Source organism: Myotis nattereri (genome assembly GCF_964212035.1).
Source record: "Myotis nattereri genome assembly, chromosome: 7".
Lineage (NCBI taxonomy): Eukaryota > Metazoa > Chordata > Mammalia > Chiroptera > Vespertilionidae > Myotis > Myotis nattereri.
Window position 1 is genome coordinate 34,699,281 of NC_138082.1, and position 23,203 is coordinate 34,722,483.

Genomic DNA, 23,203 nt, shown 5'->3' on the forward strand with positions numbered 1-23,203 from the left:
AAGGTCACAGGGCCTGGGAGCAGGAGAAGGAGCTGACCACCCTGGGCTGGACCCTGCTCCCAGCCAGGCTGTGCTGGACCAAGGCTCACAGAGCGCCAGTCTGAACCTCGTCCCTGCGCCCACCCCTCCGCGCAAACCTCTCTGGCACCCAATCCCCGCCAGCCCTCCACGCCCTGCGGAGGTCCCCGCGCCCCGGTACCCACAGCCCTGGGGCGGGTGGTTGCAGCGGGGGGTGCACCCTGCAGTGCTCAGGCCCTGGTCCCCGGACGCTGGCGCCTCTAACCCACCCCCCACCGCACCACCACCACCACCATCCCCGCGCCCCATCCTCCCCGGAGTCCCCAGCTGAGTCACTCTCGCGTCCCGCATCCCCGCCCCCAAACCTCCCAAACCTCCCGCCGGCTTCAAGCTCTAGTCCTGGTCCCGCCCGCCGCGTCCAAAACCCCTGCCGCTGCCTTGGTCCCCGCGACCAGCCCCGTCCCCGCGTCCCAGCCCCGTCCCCGCGTCCCCGCGCCGCTGACGCCATGACGCCGGCGGAGGGAGGGGAGGGAGGGGAGGGGAGGGGCGGGGCGGGCCCGGAGCCGGGGGCGCGAGCGGCGGGAGCAACGGGCCCGCAGCAGCAGCGGCGGCGGCGCTGCCGATGGACATGGGCACCCAGGGCGCGGGCCGCAAGCGGCTCCCCAACCGGGAGCGGCTGACTGCGGAGGACGAGGCACTGAACCAGATCGCGCGCGAGGTAAGAGCAGGCCCGTTATGCCCGGCGGGGGCGCGCGCAGCTGTCAGGCGGCTGTCAGTCCGTCTGTCCGCGGGCCTCAGCCGGGGTCTCGCGGGCGGGACGCCTGTTCTCCGGCAGCCCAGGGGACAGGCCGGCGACACTGACCCCTCCCCCGCCCCCGGCTCCCTTGGGCCGCTGCCCCCTAGGCGCGTGGAGCTGGGGCGCCGCCCCTGGTGCAAGGTGGCCCAGACAGCGGGTGGGGGACAGGCGCCCCGCTTTGTTGTACTGCACCCTGGGGGTGCTGTAGGCCCGACCCTGGAGGCCCATGGACGTCCCCAGAGGCCACATGGCCCTGGGGAATGGCCCGGCCCCTGTCGGTGACCGTTTGCAGTGGATTGTCACACACGGTGCAGCTTGGGCATGGGCTTGGGGTCAGTGTGACTCTTGTTTCTGGACCGAGCCTGAAACGGGGTCCAGGCACACAGGTTTTCATCCAAGTTTCCTGGGCAGAGTTTATCCTAGGGAGATGGGCGATGCACGTCCCAGCCGCAGGTTCACCGTGTGCAGATCTGTGCACGTGCCTCTTCTCCAGCGAGGGCGCCACAGAAGGTTGGGCAGCCCGTGACAGCTGAAAGGACGCCCAGCGGACTGGGAGCAGCTCCCTGGGGAAGGGGAGCCATTCCCTGGGCCTGGGGTGGACAAGGAAGCTTGAACTTTCAGGGTACACCCTTTTGTACCTTTTGAGCTGTGCAGTGTGTGTGTGTGTGTGTGTGTGTGTGTGCGCGCGCGCACGCGCGCGCAGGCAAGCCAGGAGTGCTCACAAGCTAATAAGGAACTCACACCACAGGTGCAGTGCAACCCTCTTCTACACCCTCTTCCACGTGCTGGGGCAGAGGAGAGTCCCACCGAGCATTGTTCTCAATGGAAAAACTTCCAGGGATGAGGCTGCGTGTCTGTGGTGTCGGGTTGCCTCCGTCAGCTGTTTATTGCGTGGACTCCAGAAGCAGTTCTTAGGTGTTTTCAGTTTATTGCTTTTATGGACACATGGCTGTCCATCAGTATTTGTTGAATATTGATTGAATACAGACTTTTGTTTTTCTCTCTATGAGAAAGAAAAGGGCTTTCCAGGCACACTCCTATTCATCCCTTAAAGCCCAGGGTAGATTTGGTTCTCTGTGAGGCAGAGCCTCCCTGCCTCCATCTGTACCTCAGCTGTTGGCCCTCCGCCTGCTGAGGTAGTCATGTGGGCTCGGCGTTGTTTGTCACCCCTGTAGAAGGTGACACCCAGGCGGGCAGTGACTTACTTTGGAATCCCCAGAGCTCAACACAGAGCCAGGCACATCGTAGATGCTCCTCAGTGCCTGGTACATTCATTAATTTAAAAAAAAAAAAAGGGACAAGGCACTTACAGTACACTTGGCTAAATATAGCTGTTTGCTAAGTGCAGTAGCTTGAATATAATCCCCCCCATCAAAGACAGGTATTTCTGTATGTATTTGACCAAAAGACCAAACACATTTCTCTGGGAGGTCAGTGGTCACCAATGATCATGGCTTCATCTTTCTGTCAGTGGTCTGGGACGAGGAAACAAGAATGAGAGTTCCTGAAGTCTACCTCCTGTCTGCTGGTCTTTATAAACACGGATTGAAAGGAAACGCCTTGGGTTGCTACTCCCTGGGTTGACACCCTGAGGTCCTGTGTAATGGGAACCTGTGGTCCGGCCCCCCAGCCAGGGAGGCACAGTTGGAGGTGACATTCAGATGTGGGATCAGACGTGGGATCAGACGTGGGCTTTGAAACTGTACACAGCTCCGCACGGACTGTGCCACCCCAGGGCAGAGAGCTACCCCCCCCACCCCCTCAGCCTCCATATCCTCGCTTCTAAATGGGGAAAATGAACCCCCCTTGGTGTCAGGATTAAAGAAAGCAAAGCGAGTAAGCAGGTAAATTGAGAGCCACCCCACACACATCCTCACAGTCAAACCAACCATGGATATGGGTGTTACAAATGCTAGCTGGAGGGAGCAGATGCAGTATTTTATCTTCTTCTACAAATTGAATTATATTTCCCAACTGTGAACATTAGAATCACTGTTCAAATAGAGTTCTTATGAAAATTAACAGAAGGGTCTTAAGTCCGGTACTTTCTTATTTGCTCAGTGATTGAGGGGATGCCTGCCCTGCTCCCTACACCCGTGCCAGGGAGGCTGGGAGGCAGGGCTGGACCAGAGGAGCCACCCCGGAGGGACTGGGTCAGAACGGGGCCTGACCATACACCAGTGGCAGGAATTGAAGGCAGGAAGAGATTTGATATAAAAGGGCATGGATATCGTGTTCTGGAGGATGGGAAATGAGAGTTACACTTCCTGATGGGACTAGGAATGGCGATCAGAGGTGGCATCCCAGAGAAAGTGGCATTTTGAGTTACTTTGTTGTTGTTGTGCTCACCTGAGGATACTTTTCCATTGATTTTTAGAGAGAGTGGAAGGGAGGTGGAGAGATAGAGAGACAGAAACATCGATGTGAGAGAGACACGCCCTGACTGGGCCCGGGGATCGAGCCTGCAACCCAGGCACTGTGCCCTTGACCAGGATCAAACCGGGACCCTTCAGTCCAAGGGCCGACACTCTATCCACTGAACTAAACCGGCTAGGGCTTTTGAGTTATTCTCGAAGGAACAGAAGCCCTAACCTAGACTGGCGTCTACATTGGTTCGAGTGCGGATTCCCCACCAGCCTCACTGGCAACGCGGGCATCTCTGTCCACACAACCTCTGCAGCTGGCTCTGCCGGGCTATCCTCTATGGGTGGCCTCGTCCTCGGGGTGACTTGCATCCGGCAGACTGGCTGCTATGTTCCCAGGCTGCCCCGCATGAGCCCACACCCCGTCTCTCCTGAGAGCTAGGATACGCGTTCCTGTCATATTTCCTAGGCTGCTCCTCACGGAGCTCTGTGACCAGGACAGTTGACTCAGTAGCCCACACCAATCCTTGTGGCGAGGGGACGGGGTGCTCTGCTGTGGCAGTCAGGCCCATCCGGGGACTGTGGGACTTGACCACCTGGAGCTTTTAGGGAGGTGTGGGGCCTGAATAAAAACTGCGGAGCACTGAAGAAACTGGCCGGGAGTGGGGGTGGATGTGGGTCTGGCATCCAGTAAAGGTGCACTGGACCCTAAGTGGAGAATTCTGGGCAGAGATGGTCACCAGTTGGGGGGGGGCAGGGCCCAGTCCCACTGGAGGCCAGATGGGCAGAGGGGATGACTCGCTGCAAGTGATACTTTCTATTTCTGCAGTTACATTGGGTTTTAACGAGGGCATGTTTGTAGGGAATGGAGGTACAACTGTCAACCCCTGTAGATGTGTTTGCAGGAGTAGCTTGCTTCTCACTGTCTGTCTGAGGTGGCATTTGGGCTCAACGTTGTCAGGACGAAGGTGCAGGAAGCACTCTGAGGCCGTCCCCACGGAAGCACGGGTACCGTTTCTCACAGCTGGCCGAGGTGTTTGCAGAGCAGGTGCATGTCGCTCCTGGCGCGATTAGCATCCTGTTAATGACTTCTGGTAGCTTCCCAAATCTCGCCTTCAGCACTCTGCCACTGAGTGAAATGATACGGCCCTCACGACACCAGAGGCCCTCACAGTATTCCTGCAAACGGAGAGCCTTTCCCCACACGCACACGAAAAGTAATGATGACAATGGTCGCAGTGTTCGCATCCCTCTGTGGCCACAGGCCATGGTCCCTGTTCCTTCCGCACCCACAATGCAGTGCCCTCCCCCAGGACTGGCCCCACTGCAACAGTGTCCTCAGAGCACATGATCCCCGCAGGGGTGCAGTTGGTGGCTGCCCAGATCCCCCTGTTGGCAAGTGTTGACTCCCTGGCCTGTGAGTGGCTGTCAGGGGTCACAGACGCCCCCTTCACTAGAGATGCTCCCATGGCCCCTAGCAGTCGCTTTGTGGGGGAGGGACATGCCACCCCAGCCAGGGGCAGCTGCAGCTACTGACTGGGGCAGTCCCTCCAGGTGGAGCCAGCTCTGGGGTGCATTCAGGCTCCAGAGCCCCCGTGGGATTATGGGATGGGGTGAGGGATAAAGCCAGCTGAGGCTACCTCCTCCCCTGGCCTTTCTGCTCCCCTCACCCCCTCTGCTGGCACCATCCCTTTCAAGTCCCTGCCTCAGGCTCTGCTTCTGGGGATCTCAACTCAGGACAACCCCCCTGCTTCATTCTGGGGAGTCCCATAAACATAGGTCACTCTAACCCTAAGTCCCCCGTGTCTTTCCCAAATAGCCCTCATGGATCAGCCTGTTAGAGGGACCCTGTCTCCTTTTCTCCTCCAGGCCAATCGGGGTTGGATGCATGCTCCTTCCAGAGCACCCCAAAAGCTGGCCCAGTGTGGGACCTCCACCACCTTCCTGGGCTCCCACAGATGGCCTCCTCTGGGGTCCTGACTGAGCCCAGCTGCAGGACGCACTCCAGATCTCCTGGTGCAGTCCCTGCCCTTGGGCGGCTGACACGGGCCCACATTTACCTGAAGGCAGTCTGGTTGCTACAGCCCATTTCACTTCGTTTGCGCTGTCAGCCTCATGCCTTTTTTCTGGATGAATATGCTTTCCTGTGGCTGGCCAACAGACCAACACCAACTGGATACCGACTGGACCATGTCATGCGATGTGGCCAGCAGTTTGTGACCAGAAGGGAGTGGGAAGAGCTGGGTTAGACAACAGTCTGCACAGATACTGCTCTTGGGGGCACTGACCTGCCCCACATCCCAGCAGGCACTCGGGGGACGCTGTCCCACCCCCCCAACCTCCCTCCCAATCCCCTTCCCCTCCCATCGCTCATCTTCCTCAGACAGACACACGCATCGCGCCACATCACCCACGGGTGATAGGAATGTGACAGGACAAGATTCCAGGGGACTTTTATCACCATCGGGGCTGTCGGGGAATTGCAAACCCTGCACCCGTGACCTTGGGCTGTTTCTGTGAGTCCCGGCAAGATGGCCTCGTCAGAGACGGACTCAGAAATGCAGCTGTGGGCAGTCCTGCTGGTTGCCATTGGCTTGGGCCCACCCTTGGCTATTTTTGTCCGAGAGCCAGCTGTCCCCTGTCCCTTTTCTGGGTGAACCTGGGGTGACTCACTGGTTCTGTGATTAGGGCTGTGATTTGTGTGTGGATGGCATGAAGAGGTTCCACAGCAGCATGGAAATCAGGGGACCTGGATTATAGTTGAGTCTGTACCCCGTGAGCCTGGTCAGGGGATGGGATTGGAAAGTGGGGAGACGGGAACTGAGGCTGCTTTTGAGGCCAAGGTGTCAGGTACCCCAGAAGCTCCTCTCCACAATTATATTAAGTCCCATCGCTGCAGGTTAGAGCATCTCTGAGTGTCTGACTGAGAGCAGCGGGCTCGGAGGTGCTAAGTGACTTGCCTAAGGTCACCCCATAACTAAGAGGCCCCAGTTCCTCCGCCAGGCCCCTCCTGCATCAGCTTTTGGCTCCGTCCACAGCCCTATTCTAGGCGGTGCCCTGCAGTCAGGCCGACGTGCCTCCCATCTCTGGGACCGTTGTCCCCAGCTGACCTCGGAGCCACCCGGCATAGCAGTTCATGGGAGAGTCCCATATTCTCATCTTCTTTCAATTCTCTCATCTTTTCAAAACTAATTTTTATTTAATTAAAATAAGAAATGTTTTTACCCTTGTCCCACATTCTCAGACCATCCTTTTAAAATATGTCACATCATGTCACTTCTCTGATTAAAGCTCTCCAGTGGCTTCTCATGCCACCTGGTAAATGCCATGTCCATAACGGCCTTGTGAAACTAACTGGTCCGGTGAGTACCTCCTGTTTATAAATGATATGCGTATGCACTGTGTATGGAGTTTTGAATTTCAGGTACTTCCTGGTTTGCGGGGTGAGGACTTGGTATTCGGGGGTGCAGCCCAGGCCCTCTCCCCACTTTCCTTTCTCCTCATCTTCATAGCATAGTTACATTGTGAGTTTAGGTTAATGAATAGTCGCAGTCAGGACACTGGTAGAGTCTGAGGCTAGAGTTGGAGTCCCTGGGTTCAAATCCTGATTCTGCCACTTGCTTCATGAACGGGAGCACTTTGTGCCTCAGCCTCCCCTGCCCCCTCGCCCCCATGCGTGAAATGGGGGATTTAAGAGTGCTCTTCTTCCAGGTGCTTATGAGGGTGGGGGAGCTGTCTCCTGCAAAGACCTCAGGACGATGACTGGCACATCGTAAATGCTGGTGGTGTCTTCCCTCGCACGACTTCCTGCCTTCTCAGGGGTTATTTCTATTTTTCCCCAATTGCTCTTCTATCTACATATCTATTATGTCTAATGCTTCACAAACGTTCCAACAGAACTCCTCACAATACGAGTTTCTGTGTTTTTAAACAGATCAGATCTATCAATTCCATATTATTCCTGCCTGGAAAGTTGAGGTGCTCAACTTTATCTGCCACTCCTTCTACTAAACTCCTCTGTTCTGTATTTAATTTCTCTTTTTAAAATATATTTTTATTGATTTCAGAGAGGGAGGACCGAAGAGGGAGAGAGATAGAAACATTAATGATGAGAGAGAATCATCAATTGTCTGTGTCCTGCACGCCCCTTACTGGGGACCAAGCCAAAAACCTGGGCATGTGCCCTGACCAGGAATCGAACCATGACTCTCACAGGTTGACTCTCAACCACTGAGCCACCCCAGCCAGGCTGTATTTAATTTCTAAATGTTTTTAGTTTTTTGTTGTTCTTCTTCTTCTTTGTTCCCTTTTTTATAGCATTTTTATATTCTTTCTTGGTTCACTACCACGGTGCCTCATCCTGAGGATTTTCTCTTTTTAGCCTGAACTTTTCGTCTGCATGATGTCTGTTTCTCTTCGTCCTTTGCCTGCTCTGGTCTCTGTCTGTCACCTTGGTGCCTCCCCAGCTGTGTGGGGATCCCTGGCTGTCCATTCAGATGCGAGAGTGAGGCACTAAAAACCTCCGGGGACGATTCCGGGGAAGGCCAGGAGGGAGATGCACAGGATTGCGACCAGGCCACACCAGTGGTGCAGGGGGGTGGCTGCAGCATTGCCACCAGGCATTCGGTCATTGCTGGGGGCATGGGCACACAGCCTGGGCCCCCTGTCTTCCAGGCCAGTGCCCTTCACCACAGTGTCAGTGTTGAAGGAAATGCTGCTCAGTGCTACGGAGCTAAACTTCTCTGTTTTGGTGCCTAAAGATAGAGTTTTGTTTTTGATGAAGGAGGTGGTAGGCATTGAGAAGAAAGTTGAAAGCTAATCTGAGCCGTATACCAGGGAAGCACAGTTCATCATATCTGATGTCCAAATGGGACAAACAAGGAAACAAGTCATTTGGGTAAGTCTTCTACTGAGAGTGGAATAAAATGTCAAATCAGGTGAGCAAACCAAGGGGGTTACAAAATGAGATTTTCATGGCTTCGGGCCTCAAGGATAACACATTTGTTTGTTTGGAAAATTCTCTAAGAACTGAGCTATACTTTCCACAGCACAGATCTGAATGCCTGGAGAGTTTGGGTAGGCAGAATGTGATAGGGGCTTGGCAGTGGGAAATCCTCGGGTCAGCAAGTATGCCGGAGCCAGAACTGGCCAGAGCTTCCAGGGCGGATTATCTTGCAGTGTGTCCACCACTTCTTGGCCTGGGGAGTGAATGAACGGTTGCACGTAAAGAGCCGGGAGATTAACGTTCATTATACTTTCACCTCCGTCACATAGCTGTCCATTTTTCTACCCTTATCCTGGCGTCCTTTTATTTTTATTGCTCACCTTCTCTGTGGCATCCCTTAGGCATGTGGAGGTTTTGGGTTGACACTCAGAGGTGGGATTCCATGTTGACTGAACAGCTGGTGTGACTCCTCCCTGGACGCCCTAAGACACGGCGTTAAGTCACCCCAGGTTCACCGAGAGCCGCGGCAGCCATGCTGGCTGGCAGGACCTCCTGTGGGGACAGAATGCTGTCCCTGTGCCGGGTGTCAGGGCAGCCGCTGGCCCAAGTGCTGTCGAGCACCCGAAAGGTGGCTAGTGCACCTGGGGAGCTGCATTTTAAATTTCACTTGATTTTAATTCATTTGCATTTAAAGAGCCACCTATGGCAGCGGCCCCCAGTGAGACAGCACAGCTTCAGAGCGGTGATTAACTCTTGGTTGACTATGTTGTCCTAGAGGCACAGCCTATAACATGGAATTGTTGTTGAGTCCCGTGGGGCTGCATGTCTCTCACCACCTGGCGTAGATGGGGAGTGACCTGATGACCCGGGTGGCCGCCGGAACTGACCAGCATGGGACACGTGCCGGTTAGTGCAGAGAACTCCACCAGCCTTTCTAAGCTGTGTGCCCACAGGCGCGTTAACATGTCCAAATCTCCTTCCTTTGTCTGTAAAAGAGGAATATTCGGGGGGGACAGGGGGACGCGGATCTTAGCCAGGCTGCCTGGTACCTGTGGCTGTTCCCTCTAGTGCAGCGGTTCTCAGCCTGGGGGTCGAACGACCCTTTCACAGGGGTCGCCTAAATACATCCTGCATATCAAGATATTTACATTACGATTCATAACAGTAGCAAAATTACAGTTATGAAGTAGCAACGGAAATAATTTTATGGTTGGGTCACCACAACATGAAGAACTGTATTAAAGGGTCGCGGCATTAGGAAGGTTGAGAACCACTGCTCTAGCGGGAGAGGCATCGCTGCTTGAAGGGTCAGGAGGCACCCCGAGGAGAGGGGTGAAACTCAGTCATCAGATGAGGGCTGGGAGGAGAGAAAAGGGAGCTGGCTGATGGAATTGGGGGGAAATACTAAAAGCAAGAAAAGGAGAGAGATCTGGAGGAACGACGTGAGAAAATTGCCAGGAAGTCTGTGCCTGCGGGGAGGGGTACAGACCACCGTTGGCACTGGGTAAACGAGCTCAGAGTCAAAGCTCTGAGTGCCGCGTGTGGGCCGCGTGTGGGCGTTACGTGGCAGACCTGTGGGCCGGCTTCTTCCCCATCACCGAGAAAAGGACCCTCTGTCTTCCATGAACCTTTTGCATCTTGGTCTTGAATTTAAGACTCAACAGCGAGATGCCACCAGGTGTTTTGAGCTGTTGTCATAGCCAGGCCTGGGTGCCGGCCTGCGGTTGACTCCTGGGGGTGTCGCTGGGCCTGCCTGCCCTCTCAGAAGCACCACACGGCCTGCGCGGCTCTCACCCGGGCCTGGAGCCCGCACCGGAGGGAAGCGGCCACAGGGTTGTGGTGAGTGGTGGCCGCGAAGTCTCCCGACTCTGCACTTCATTTCCCGGGTTTTCCTCCTCATCTTCTCTGCCGGTTTCCCAGCCTCGTGCGCTGGACATTCGGGCCGGATAACGCTCCGATGTGGGGCTGTCCTGTCCTCGTTAGGGCGTTTAACAGCATCCGGCTTCTACCCCCAGGAGGGACAACCGAAGCGGTCTCCAGACAGTGACGAACACCCAGGGCAGATGGCCAAGGAGGACGCTGCTCTGCGTGTCCATCACTTACGTGTTCGAGCCGCTGGCCTCAGGACCCACGCTGCATCCTTTACACGAAGCGCCTGTCGGGTGCACGGCTGTCCTCCAGGAGGCCAGGAAGTGGGGCTGACCAAGCCACGTTCTCCCTCCTGGGCTCTCCCCACGAAAACCTCCTGGAAGAGAGTGGGAGGGCCGAGTGCCCAGAAAGCTCGGTGGGGCAGGTTAGGGAAGCTGTGCCCTCTCAGGAAGCTGGGCATCCGCTGCCAATGGGACTGCACTCTGCTGTGCTCCAGAAGCTACTGCTGTGCCAAGTTGATGGTGGGCGGGGTGAGGAGAGGGAACAGAGGGGTGAATTGCAGGCACAGCAGTAACTTCTTGCTGCCTCTATGGACGATGGGTTGGCACGAAGGTGCAGGTGGGTGAGGGGGGGTCTTTGAGTGGCATCCTGTGGGGCCAGTGGCCCCTTTCTGCCTTTTGGAGACTCCCGTTTCCCAGTGATCCCGTGCGTGCCGGAGGCCAGCGGGTCGGTGCAGCCTGGCTCAGCTGGGCGCGAGCGGGGTGGAGACACACGTCTTTCTCTCCTGGAAAAGGCCGGGGCCCCACGGCGCAGGGTGCTCCAGGGACAGCAGGCCAGGGTGGCATCCCTGTGGTGGCTGCTGTGACAGCTGCTGAGCACCGCCTCCACCTGGGTCAGCAGCCACGGGGCTGCCTTCCGAGCCAGCGGTGTCACATCCCCATGCTGCTCATGGGCTCTGCCTGGCCCCTGTGGCCTTCACAGCAGGGAGTGGGCAGGAGACCAGGGAGGAGACAGTATTGTCAGGCTGCCGGGCCATTAAGCGAGGTGCTTCCACCGGCCCTGCCACCTGAGGGTGGCATTTCCTTAGGCGCCCACTGGGCCAGAGAGGGCAGTAGGCTGGGAAGGGGCCAGGAAGTGATGCTTCTGTCCATTTAAAAATCCCAAAGTGCAGGGAGCCCGCCATCATTCAGTAAGTGCCAGGGTGTGACCCAGCTCCCTCCCAGCTTCACCTCCTCCCTGAGAAGCCCAAGTGTGCTGCTGGAGGAGGGGTAAGGGGGGCCCCCTGCTCAGCCTCACTGGTGCGGGGGCAGGGCGGGGGGACTGGTGGCCCATTAATACCCAGATCCCCTCCTCCCAGGGAGGCCCACTACCCAGATCGGGGGCCCTGAGTGTTGGACAAACTAAAAGACCAGCGACAGCACATTTTCGCGGGATTAACAGTGTCCCCGTATCTCCTGCCAGGCACGTTGCATGTTGCTTTTGCCATTCACAGCTGAACTTCTTAAAATAGCTGGCCAGAGCCCAGGACGCCTGTGCTGTGAGCGTGGCCTCTCTCCCTTCTTCCTGTTCCTGGTGACAGAGCCTGAAAACCAGCCATGTCCCCGGGCTCAGCCCCATCCACCAAGGCCTCCATCCCTTCCCCGGTCCCCTGTCCCCAGGCTGCAGGATGAGACAGGAAGCGGCTACAGCCACATGAATGTCCTGTGTCCTGTCGCGATCCCCAGGGAGTGTAGACATCTGGCTTCCGTCTCTCTGTGAATCTGAGGAGGAAAGCACCCCAGACAGCAGCCATCTCGTTCACTGAGAATTCAGCTTCCGGATCCCTTCTGGGTTAGCACATCTGTTGTACTTGGGTTTGTGGTTTTCGGGAGCAGTGCCACCATTTTAATGTATCTTTTGGTTCCTAATCCCTTTGCTCTAACCAGCACGTGCAGTTAATGGGCTGCCCTGGGCCAGGTGGTGGGAGGGGCGCCGCGGGGGCCTGCTGTTCCATGTGGTTTAATAGGGACAGAGTGACAGGCAAAAAGCCTATTGTGATTTAACCAGACACTGTGTAGTGATAACTAATTCCACTCATCCAGTTTCGTATGCAGTGCTTAGGATTTTTAAATTATTTCAGAAAAGGATACGCCCAGCCCTCAGGAGGGCTTCATGCCCCGTCTTCGGGGGCAGGCAGCTTCCTTCTGGGCCCCCGGCGCGTTCACACAGAGGATCCATTTCTCCAAGAGACACACAGCACGGGCCAAAGTGGGGTCACTGTGCCACTGAGCCATTATTTTGAGTTAATAAAGCTATTGTAATAATCGTGACCTGCAGGTCTTTTTCCATACGAACAACTGTAAACCTACTGCTATCCTCCCGGTACAAGCGGGCCCAGCTCTGCCCCTGACCGGACTCTGCTGTCTCACAGCTTCAGTCTTACCTGTGGGGTGAGGAGAGCTCTGTGCGGGACTCGGAGATGACACACGTTGGCTGCCACGGTCTGGCCTCTCAGGAGAGGGCTCAGTCGCCTCCGGCCTCGCCTGGCCTACTGGACACCTCCCTGCCCACCTGTCTCCCACCCCAGCCGGAGGTGGGCTTCCTTCATGGGCGTCCCCAGCTGTCCTGTCACACCTGTCACGGGGATGCTGTTTCTTCTCCCCGTCAGACCCTGCCGTCTGGCCGCGCCGGCCCTGTTTCCGGGGCCCGTACCTCCATGCGGGTCCCCGAGAGCCTCCTGAGGGATGAAGGTGGTGAGCACAGTGGGCATTTCCCTGCAACATGGCGACCAGCATCTTCTCATTAACATGACAACCTGTGAATGTGGGGTTTCCTCCCCAGTAGCTTAACCTCCCTTTGCCCGAATTCCGTGTGAATCATGTGTCCCTCATCCTGAATCCTGACGCCCTCGCTGGCCGTCACAGGATCAGGAGACAGAATTGTCTGTCCTCGGATTGAAGACCCCGTCAGGACTCATCAGCAAGAGGCCAGCACCACCCAGAAAGCACACTCGTCCCCAGTGTCACCCTGGTCGCTGCCGCTGGGGCCCGGTCTGCGTTAGGGGCTTTGAAACGTTTTCTCCTGGCAGGATAAGACGCTTTTAGAGTGGGGAACAGCATCGTGGGAAACTGTGAAGCCAGTGAAATCAAACTTGCCTCCTGATTCCCACGACGCGAGATATTTTGCACACCCTTGCGACCTCTTTAGAGTCCGATGGAGCCACTGCCATGTAGAGGGCCAGGTGGGACTCTGGTCAGAGACTGGGTTGGAGGCCCCGCGTCCCACTTGCTGGCTCTGCCACCTTGGACAAGCCAGGTGGCCTCTCTGAGCCTCGTGCTCCCTCCCATTACGTGGAGGCGACACGTGGTTGTGAGGACTCGATGAGGGGTGGAAGCATGATGCTTAGAACGGGGGACTCCTGCCAGTCATCGGGGCATCCGGGCTCCTCACACACACCCTCAGGAACCACCCAGGGGGTCGTCGTGGCCACAAACCACGGGTGTGCTGTGGCCACCTGCCTGCCGAGGACTGTGAGACAGAGGTCGGCTCCAGCCCAGCCCCCACCCAGCCCCAGCCCCAGCTGCCTACGTGGGGGAGTGGGGGCTGGAGCAGGGTGCCCAGGGACAAGTCCTGCTCAGTGGTGACCTTCTGAACTAAAGAGGGTACACCTGCTTCATAGATTCACGTGAGGCCCAAAGGAGAAGGCATTGGAGATCGTGCCCACCAACCCTAAAGAGCTTGGCAGATATGAGAAAGCAGTGGTGTTATTGACAGAAAAGTGTAAAATAAATCCCAGACACCCACAGAATTCCGGCTTTTGCAGCTGCTCCTGGTCCGCGAGGCCGTGCTCTCCCACCAATGGCCGTGCATTTTCTTTAAGAAAAGGCAGCCTCTGTGTCTCTTGATGGTGACTTCGCTTCCTTCTCACATCGGAAGAGGAAGCAGGTTCGAGCCTAGCGTGTCTGTCAGGAAAGGTAGGGGGAAGGGGTGTGGAGGGAGGCGCAGGAACCATGGCCCCCTCCGGGCTTCCAGGCCCCGGGACCCTTCAGGTCCGTGTGGAGGTGAGGACGGAGTAGACTAGAGGCGCCATCACCAGGAGGACCCCAGATCCCCACAGGCCGGTCGGGGCTGGGCCTCCGGGGCAGACACGGGGCCTTCCCCAGCCTTCCCCAGCCTTCACTGACACCCTCGGCCTCTGACCCTGCGTCTGACCCTGGGTGAGGCCACACAGTGCAGGACAGAGATGCGTGGTGCCAGGCCCCGTCTCAGGAGAGCAGCTCCTGATATGTGCACATGTCGGGTCCTGTCCATCACAAAGGACATCACTGAATGGAGCACTTCGAAGGGCAGTGGGAGCCGGGCTCTTCGCCTTTATTGGACTTTGCCGTAGACAGCACCCCTTTGAGCACAGAGGCGAAGAGTGGCGTGAGTTACGCTGATATTCCCGGAGGCGGCAGCACGGCTTTCCCTGTCACCTCCTTCGATGAGCCGATGCCGTGGGTGATTCTGTTGTTTAAATGGTTGAATTGCTTGTGCCCGGCCTGTGGACTGTGTCACAGCCGCCCGAGCGGACGGGACAGGTGGGTGCCCTTACTCCCGCGTCCACAGCGGGAAGGCCGCTGAAAGGAGAGGTGACGTGCCTGACGGTCTGTTGGTCTGTCCTTGACGACTCAGTTGTGCTTTATACACATGACAGTTCGCAAGGTTCCGCTGGTAAAGCTTCCTGCAGTGACAGCTTTATTGTACGTCTGCCCAGTTATTCCCCGTGGTCACCGGGCTGCCACGGATTTGCCTTTTTCCATTTGAATTCTTCTCTCTTCAGTGCGGATCCTGGAAAGCCTTTGTATCATCCTAGGCCAGTGGGGTCAAGATGGGATGGCGAGCGCTCCAGGCACCAGGCCTGAAACAGCAAACGCTGCCCTCCGCTGCGTTAGACTCCCAGCAGGTCAGAGGGGAGAGGCTCAGGGAGGGGCTCATCGCAGCCTCCAGGGGACCTGCCCGGTAGCAGTGTCTTCTCAGGGCTTCTCACATCACGTCACAGCCGTGGTCAGGGGCCACGGTGACCTGCTCCCTGGTTTTCAGCGCTCCTGCCCTGAAATGGCACATCGTTCCGGCACGGACGGCAGGGAGGATGCCGGGCGGGCTCCTGGGGTGGATGTGAGGGCCTTTGTGCCACGTAGAAAAGGGACGAAGACCCAGGGACCTGAGCAGGGCTGGCAGGAGGAGGTGCCCTTCCCTTGGATGGCGGATGGAGTGTGGCCCGTGGGGGAGCAGGGGCTGGATTCCACCCTGTTAGCCCCAGGGCCGGGTCTGCACCTGAGCACGTCCTGAAGGGAAGCGGGGGGACTTCCTTCCCATCCCCGGGCAGCTGTGGCTGTAACTGTCCCAGATGCTGGCCCGGCTGTGTCTCCCGAGACCGAGTAGCATCCGCCTCCCTTACGCCTTCGTGGGGATTTTCCTGAGAAGTCGGGCTGTTCTTGAAGTGGGAGCCAGCTTTGCTCGCGATGTTTCCAGACCTGGAGGAAGCACTTCCTCTTTTCTTTGATGCTCTGACAGACCAAGTGCTGCCTCTGACCACCGCGGGCAGCCTCACGGAGCCTGGGGCTGAGTCCGAGTGCGCGTGCACCGGCCACTGGCCCCGCTTTGCCGTCTGTATTTGGTCCTGATGTCATGCTCGTCTGTTCCCATGTTACAGTTTGTTTGAGGGACTCGCTGTTTCTCCATGAGCTGTGGGCAGAGGCCCTCGAATGTCCCCTGGGGCCATTGCACTAAGGACCCAGGAGGCCAGAAATAGCCATGGCCGCCCACCTCGCCTTCCCGGCAGCTGCCGGCCCCTCCTGGCCCCCAGGCCTCCTCTTTCCCTATTTGGGGGTTGTTCTTTTCTGAGACGATGTGGCCACACACCAGAGGTGTTTTATTCAAGTGTCCAGAGTGTCCGCTGCTGCCCATACAACGGACACCCACAGTTCAGAAGACACCCTGCAGTCCAGTCGCACGTCAACGTCCCTTCTCCCCCTAACATTTTTTTTTTTTGCGGTAAAATATACGTAACATAAAATTTAACATTTTAACGAGGTTCCAGTTCGCCTCTGAGGATGTTTGCTTTCTGAACTTGGAAAGTGACGGAACCTCAACTTTTCTTTGCCTCTCCTGCCTTTGGGTAGCGAGCAGTTGAAACCCCTTTTCTGAGAAAGCCCCGCACACCCTCATTTCCCCCGCCCAAGCAGTCCAGACAGGGGGTGGCAGGGGAGGTGGGAATCCAAGCCTCATGGTCCAGAGAGGGTTCCTCAAAGCAGGGAATGATGTCGGGGTTCCACGGAAAAAAAGAACCCCCTGAAATCTAGCAAGTTTATTACCTGTTACCTCATTTTCTCCATTTCCCGAACGACCCACAGCTTTTCAGGATTTTCTCTCTTTCTCCCTCTGGGTGTATATTGTGGTGAGATGTGTCCTTCCGGCTGCCCCCAGGGAATTTGCATGGCAGACGTGATGCCGACTGCAGGCTGGGGGAGGAAGAATGGGAGTTGGTGTTTAATGGGGACAGAGTTTCTATTGGGGAAGCTGAAAAAGTTCTGGAGATGGATGGTGATGATGGTTGTACAACAGCATGAATGTACTTAATGCCACTGAACTATGCGCTTAAAGATGTTAAAATGTTAAATTTTATGTTATGTATATTTTACCGCAAAAAAAAAAATGGTAGGGGGAGAAGGGACGTTGAGGTACGACTGGACTGCAGGTGTGCAGCGGGGGTGTGAGTGCCAGAGGGGAGGTGGGGATGAGAACGTGGGGACCAGAAAGAAGTAGAAAAAGAGAAAATGCGGAAGTTATCCTGCAGAGGAGTTTGGCTCTATAGAGCATCAAGAATTCATAAAAAAATGGTACAAGGCTAAGAAGAGGAAGCTTGCTTTTGGCTATTTCTCCATGGTGACCTCAGAGGCAACAAAAAACTCCAGTCAGGAAGCTCTGGCTTCAGCGTCGCTTTTAGGCGGGGCTGAGGGTGCCGCCAGGAGACTCTGGAGCGCCCACCACACCAAGCGGATGACCCGAAGCAGATGCCTTTGGGGTGACGGCAGCACTAAAATTAGATGTGGTGATGGTTGCACTTCACCGTCAATTTACTAAAAATCCTTGAGTGGTACACTTAAAGCAGATGCATTTTATGGTGTGTAAATTATACCTCAGTAAAGCTGTTCACACACACACACACACACACACACACACACACACACACAACTGTGCTTCCCTGGAATCCGTGCTTGTCCCTTACACAGAGGCCCTGCCCGCTGCCCGCTGTCCCCATTTCACCAGGAGAGGAGCGTGGTCACGGGGAGTGGGCTGCGCCTCCCGTATCTGCCGTCTGTCTGGGTCCTTCACAGTGCAGAACTGGAGAGCGTTCTAATCTAGACATGGTGACCTCATCGGAGGCAACTCAGTGGCCCAGCGAGTCTCGGTTCTACTTCTGGGCACCCATGAGGAAGACTTCCCTGCAGTTGGGGGCCATCGAACTGATGCCAGCCATGGCAGCTCCCTCAGCTACCAGCCATTCGCTGGCCCGTGGACTGGGCAGCCCTCGAGGAGTCTTGGAGGGTGGGCCCCGGCTTCCGCAGCCCCGTCTGTCACTTGGGACTGTTTCCACCCGGTGGCGTCAGCCCAAGAAGCAACAGAGGGTCAGCAGATAGGAACTCGGCAGAGCAGTCCCGCAAATAGCTCGGGGCCCTGCCTTCTGTTTCACAGCCATTCATCACCTCGCTCCTGTCTGCCTGCCACAGGCCCTGGTGCCATGAGGACATGCCCACCGGGGTGCTTATTGTTGGGGAGGCATGCAGGCTTCCGACGGAGAGCAGCTGTTTCCGCCCTGGTTCCGGCTGCATAAAGGGTGCATATTAAGCAGCCTCACTGAGCTGTCTGCTCAGATCAAACAGGGATGGTTGCTAAGTGCTCTCCTAGATTAATAGCATCAAATCAAACGATCAAAATAACTTAGAACTGCTAGGGTTATTAGAGATTATTTATCACCACCTCATTTCCTTTACTGAAAATGAAATTCAGAGGCCCCATGGTGCACCCAAGGACACACACCAACTTAGGGTCCTGACGCAGACTGGAGCCCACATTTCCTGGTAGCCCCAGGCAGGACTGTTCCTTTACATCAGGCCCAGTGCCCCCTGGTCGCTGAATTTAAAGGCTTTAGGAAGGTGTTCTTGCCATTCTGCGGTTCTGTAGCGTCAACAGGCCTGTCTGTTTAAGGAGGAGATCATTTTCCACATTTGAAATGAAAACCTGACAATCTTGGGAAATCCATGAATGACTGTGACTTAAGCTAGAAGCAAACTCTTACTCTAGAATGAAATTAATTTAGATCAAACTGTATCAGCCCAAATAGTGCATGGAGTTCTTATCCACATAATTTTTTAAAATTTACATAATTCTTTATTTTAGTGTATTTTATTTTTTATTAAGATTTTTTAATGTTTCTGAGGTATTTGGTTGGTTTCAGTGTTTACAAGTGTCTTTTTTAAATGTCAAAACTGTCTGACACATACAGAACACTTTTTTTTTTTTATTGATTTCAGAGAGGAAGGGAGTGGGAGAGAGAGATAGAAACATTAAAGATGAGAGAGAATCATTGATCGGCTGCCTCCTGCACGCCCCCTACTGGAGATCAAGCCTGCAACTGGGGCATGTGCCCTTGACCAGAATCAAACCTGGTACCCTTCAGTCCTCAGGCCGACGCTCCATCCACTGAGCCAGACCAGCGAGGGCCAGAACATGTCCTAATGCTAGTTTTTCTTTTACACCGTGAACCACTAATTTGAAAGCAGCACATGGTGGCCTCCCTCTCAAGGGTCCCTCAGTCTGAGAGGCTCAGGGCCGTGGGTGCGGCTCATGCATCTCAGTCACTTTAAAAAGCATTTTTTATGTATAAATCTACATACAAACTACTCTTCTAGGGCATAACCACCAAAACTAATTTTTGAAATTGCAGTTGCATAACAAGAGGTTACAGTGATGTTGGTTTATTTTTTATTTGAGAGGACTCAGCATCCGTCATGTTTTCATGGAGAGGATTTTTATGTTTAAAAGAAACATCGATGTTTGCAATTTTTCTAAGATGCTGAAATCATGGTGACGTAGAGGACTAAAATCCACACTCTTGAGCGCTAAATGGCATTCCGTTGGTTCATAAATTAACTACTAATCTGCCATCTTTGAAACCAGTGGGAGCGTGTGGGCAGGTGGGCAGGTGGGCCAAGCCCACTAATGAAGGAAGCTGATCGGCTTGCTGGACACACAGCACATGTCTCACTGCATGATGTGATCTGAAAAACCACTGCAAGCAAGGCAGGAGCTCAGCAAGGTGGCCTCATGTATGCTCAGAAACCAATGGCCGCCCTTTGTTCATGCCCCAACCAGTTAGAAGATAAAATGGAAGAGATGCCCCATTTTTAATAGCTGCAAAATACATAAAATACCAAGGAATAAGGTTAATAAGGAGTGCAGTTTATGTGAAGCAAACTTTAAAACAGTACATAGAGACACCAAAGGTTTCACCAGCGGGAAGGGCATACCATGTTCTTGGGTAGGGTGACTTAACATTATAAAAATACCAAGCCTTGCCCTAGCCGGTTTGTCTCAGTGGATAGAGCATCAGCCTGCGGACTCAAGAGGCCCAGGTTCGATTCCGGTCAAGGGCAAGTACCTTGGTTGCAGACACATCCCCAGTGGGGAGTGTGCAGGAGGCAGCTGATCGATGTTTCTCTCTCATGATGTTTCTAACTCTCTATCCCTCTCCCTTCCTCTCTGTAAGAAATCAATAAAGTATATTTTTTTAAAAAAATACCAAGCCTTCCGACGTTAGCCGACATAATGCAAGCCCCAGTAAAAATAGCAAAATGATTTCTTTTGGTACTAGACCACTTGGTCCTGAATCTTTTATGGAAAAATTAATAAGCAATAATAATGAGGAAATTCCAAAAAGGGCAAATTAATGGGAGTGGAGGGTTGAGCACTGTGCCCAGGGACAGCTGCAGGAAGAAAGACGACCGCGTTCTCCTGTTTGCTCAGCCCACCACCTGCCCCAGGCACCTGTGCAGCCCAGAATAGGAGTCACCCAGACCCCTTTGGGCACAACGTCAGATGTGGCCGCGGACGGTGTGCCTCGGGTGACACATGACAGCGTGTTTGCATTGGTTTCTGAGGCCGCCGTAATAAATTGCCACATTCCAGATGGCCTAAAACAACAGAGATGCATTATTCTCTCACCGTTCTGGAGTCCGGAAGTCCAAAATCCAGGTGTCGGCAGGGTGGTTCCTTCAGGAGGCGCCGAGGAAGACTGTGCTGCGCCTCTCCTCGCTCCTGGTGGGCGCCCAAAACCTTCCGTGCCTTCACAGAGCGTTCTCTCTGTGTCTCTCTCCACACTTCCTCTTCTTAGAAGGACACCGGTCATCGGACGATGGCCCACCCTACTGTGGTGTGACCTCCGCTTAGCTTGTGGCAAATGCAGAGAGGCCACTTCCAGATAAGGCCAGGTCACGGGCTCTGGGTGGGCATGGAGTTCTGGAGGACAGGGTCCAGCCTGGTGCTGCGTTAAGCACCACGTGTGTGGATTCGTTTTTCAGGGCTGAAATGTGTGGCACGTGTCATGTGCTCTTAAGCCCTTTTTTCAGGTCCAACTACAAGATGAATTTTTTTCCTTTCCCTTGTACTTGAAGATGTGTAACGGTATGTCATAAACTGACCTGAAATACGTGTTTGTTCTGCAGCGAAATCCGCGAATAATACCGTATAACTAGGGCAGTTTATGCTCCCATTCTCTATCTGGCTATTTATAGTGGAACCTCTTTTCCTCTGGGTCAGAGTGCATTGGTTAGCATTAACAACCGGAACTTGTTTAACAAAAACGACTAGAATTTGCGGTTTTAAGCAAAGCTGAAGACTGTGGCCTTCTGCGGAACGAGGAGCGCCATGACTCCCCGGCTTCCGATGGCGAGGCTGGGGAGGACCGCGCCGTGTCCTGGTGCCGCTGACTGAGGCTGGGGAGCTGGTGGTAAGGCAGGGAGGGGGACAGGGAGGGTTGAGTTTCATTCTGGAAGTGTCGCCAGGGCGGGGAGTCCCCAGGCTGGGGACGGAGGTGGGCAGTGTCGCATGCAGCAGAGAGACCCAAAGGGACTCCAGTAGAGAAGTCGCTGGAGCCTTGGGGACGGGAGGCCCCGGTGGCTCAGCCGGAGCAGTTTCGGTGCCGTCGTGGAGGGGGAGGTGGAGGTGGAGGGACCACATAGACTGAAGGGACCGTGGGCTGGGGCAGGGCCCCAGGTTGGGGCTGGGCTCACGGCAGAGACCATGGTTCTCTCGGGTGTGGCTCCATTTGCTCGTGTGCATCGTCCGGCCGCCACAGCTCTTGCTGATCGCTGCTGTCGGGGCTCCATGCTGCGGCTGACTCCCAGGAGCAGGTACGATTGTTCTTCCCTGAGCTCGGGAAGCACCTGGTATCCAACCTGTTTGCCGTTTGGGGCAGCATCTCAGGCACCTCCTGTGGGACACCTGGGCTCCGCCGTCCCAGCAAGACCACTTCACGGCGAGACGGCTGTTCTGGGAGCCGAAACCCTTGTTCAAGGGTGACTGGAATTTACCGAGTACTCGTTACAGGCCAGGCCTTTTGCTTTCATCTTCCCAATGCTACCCTGAAATGGGGGTGTGTGTGTTGGGTGGGGAGCCAACAGACTCAGAGGTCGCTGGCTGGAAAGTAAATGGCTGAGCCGGCCTTGGACACCAGGCACCCGGACGCCAGGGCGGACACTCCCCCTAACGACACTCCCATGGAGCCAGCACCCGAGGCCCAGGGGCCCGGAGAGGAGGCAGTGGGCTCCGGGGCTTGGATGCCTCCTTTGGAAGAAGCAAGTGATATTCTGCGTGAGGGCAGAGGCTCCAAGGAGACAGGGCTTTATTCTACATGGAAAGGAACTTTCCAGAAAGGAACACTGCTCTAAAATGGACTTCCTCTTGAAGGTGTGAGAGTCTGGTCTCTGGAGGTGTGTTTTGCTGCCTTCTTTGAAATTTTCTGTTTGAATTTTTCAATTTTGTGCAAATATCCTTTTATATAAGTCATTCCAAATATCCGCAATGGCTGGGTGGTATTCTCTCTACGTTTGTCAGTCTATGTACTCAGCCTGCGTCTCCTCTGCTGTAGTGATATGAGGACAGACCCGTTTAGTCATCTGCGTGCGTCTGTGGTCGACGCTGAAAGGGGGACGCTGGGCTCCAGGCTGCGAGCGCTGGGAAGCCTGGCGCAGACTGATGCCCGCCTCCTCGCCTTGTTTTCCAGCGCATCGCAGAGCCTCATGGCCAGGAACCTCGTTCATAAAGCTGATGGGAGGGGGGCGGACGGGGGCTTATCCCCGCCCAGGGCACTGTGCTGACTCTGATGGTGAAGTTTCTCACCTTGAGTGTTTATGATTTGAATGATCCATGAAACATTTAACTGAGCTTCTTCCTCCCTGGGAAGTAGCCTGCTTCTCTGCTTGTGGAATAAACTGCTCACGCTCTGTGGCCCTTCTGCAGAACCAGGAAGGGCGTGGCTCCAGCTCCCGAAGTTGACAAGACTGAAGTCTCAGAGTTTCATAGCAATGTTAAGGTAAAATACAGCAGTAATTTATATTTTATAAAATGAAAAATATGCTGATTTTCTTATTGACTGGAGTGAATTGTTCTCCTGATGTCTTTATATCTTAAAATAACTTTAGGAGCCTGAGATTTTGAACAAAACACATATAAATGAAATAACGTGTAACCTTCAAAACATAGGGATCCCAACTCCCCCGGCTTTTAATTAGAAAGCCGGCCGGGTGGGCATCCAAGCTTCACATGAGGATGAGTTGGCTCCCCGAAGTAGCTATGAGCCAAATATCTTCATTGGGTGCTTCGTTTACTATCAGCACAATATTTATTTTTAATATATAGTTTAATATATTTTTATTGATTTCATAGAGGAAGGGAGAGGGAAAGAGAGATAGAAACATCAATGCTGAGAGAGAATCATTGATCGGCTGCCTCCTGCACGCCCCCCTACTAGGGATCAAGCCCAGAACCCAGGCATGTGCCCTGACTGGGAATCAAACCATGACCTCCTGGTTCATAGGTCGACACTCAACCGCCGAGCAGAGCACACGGGCCGGGCTCAGCACAACATTTAAGTGGGAGTTTTATTCTGAGGAACTCGCTCCCTGCCGTGGC

At 54.9% G+C, this 23,203-nt stretch overlaps 1 protein-coding gene across 11 annotated transcripts in view; it reads left to right on the forward strand.

Moving 5' to 3' along the window:
* The first annotated feature begins 583 nt into the window (after positions 1–583).
* LRRFIP1 (LRR binding FLII interacting protein 1) overlaps positions 584–23,203 on the forward strand; it is a 112,813-nt gene continuing 90,193 nt past the window's right edge. For 6 of the 11 annotated variants that reach the window (XM_081095825.1, XM_081095820.1, XM_081095812.1 and 3 more), the window contains exon 1: positions 584–736. In XM_081095825.1, the coding sequence (XP_080951951.1) occupies positions 641–736 (96 nt within the window). In that variant the 5' untranslated portion in view covers positions 584–640. The remainder of the gene's footprint in view (positions 737–23,203) is intronic. The other 5 variants (XM_081095822.1, XM_081095832.1, XM_081095826.1 and 2 more) reach the window with 2 other exon arrangements.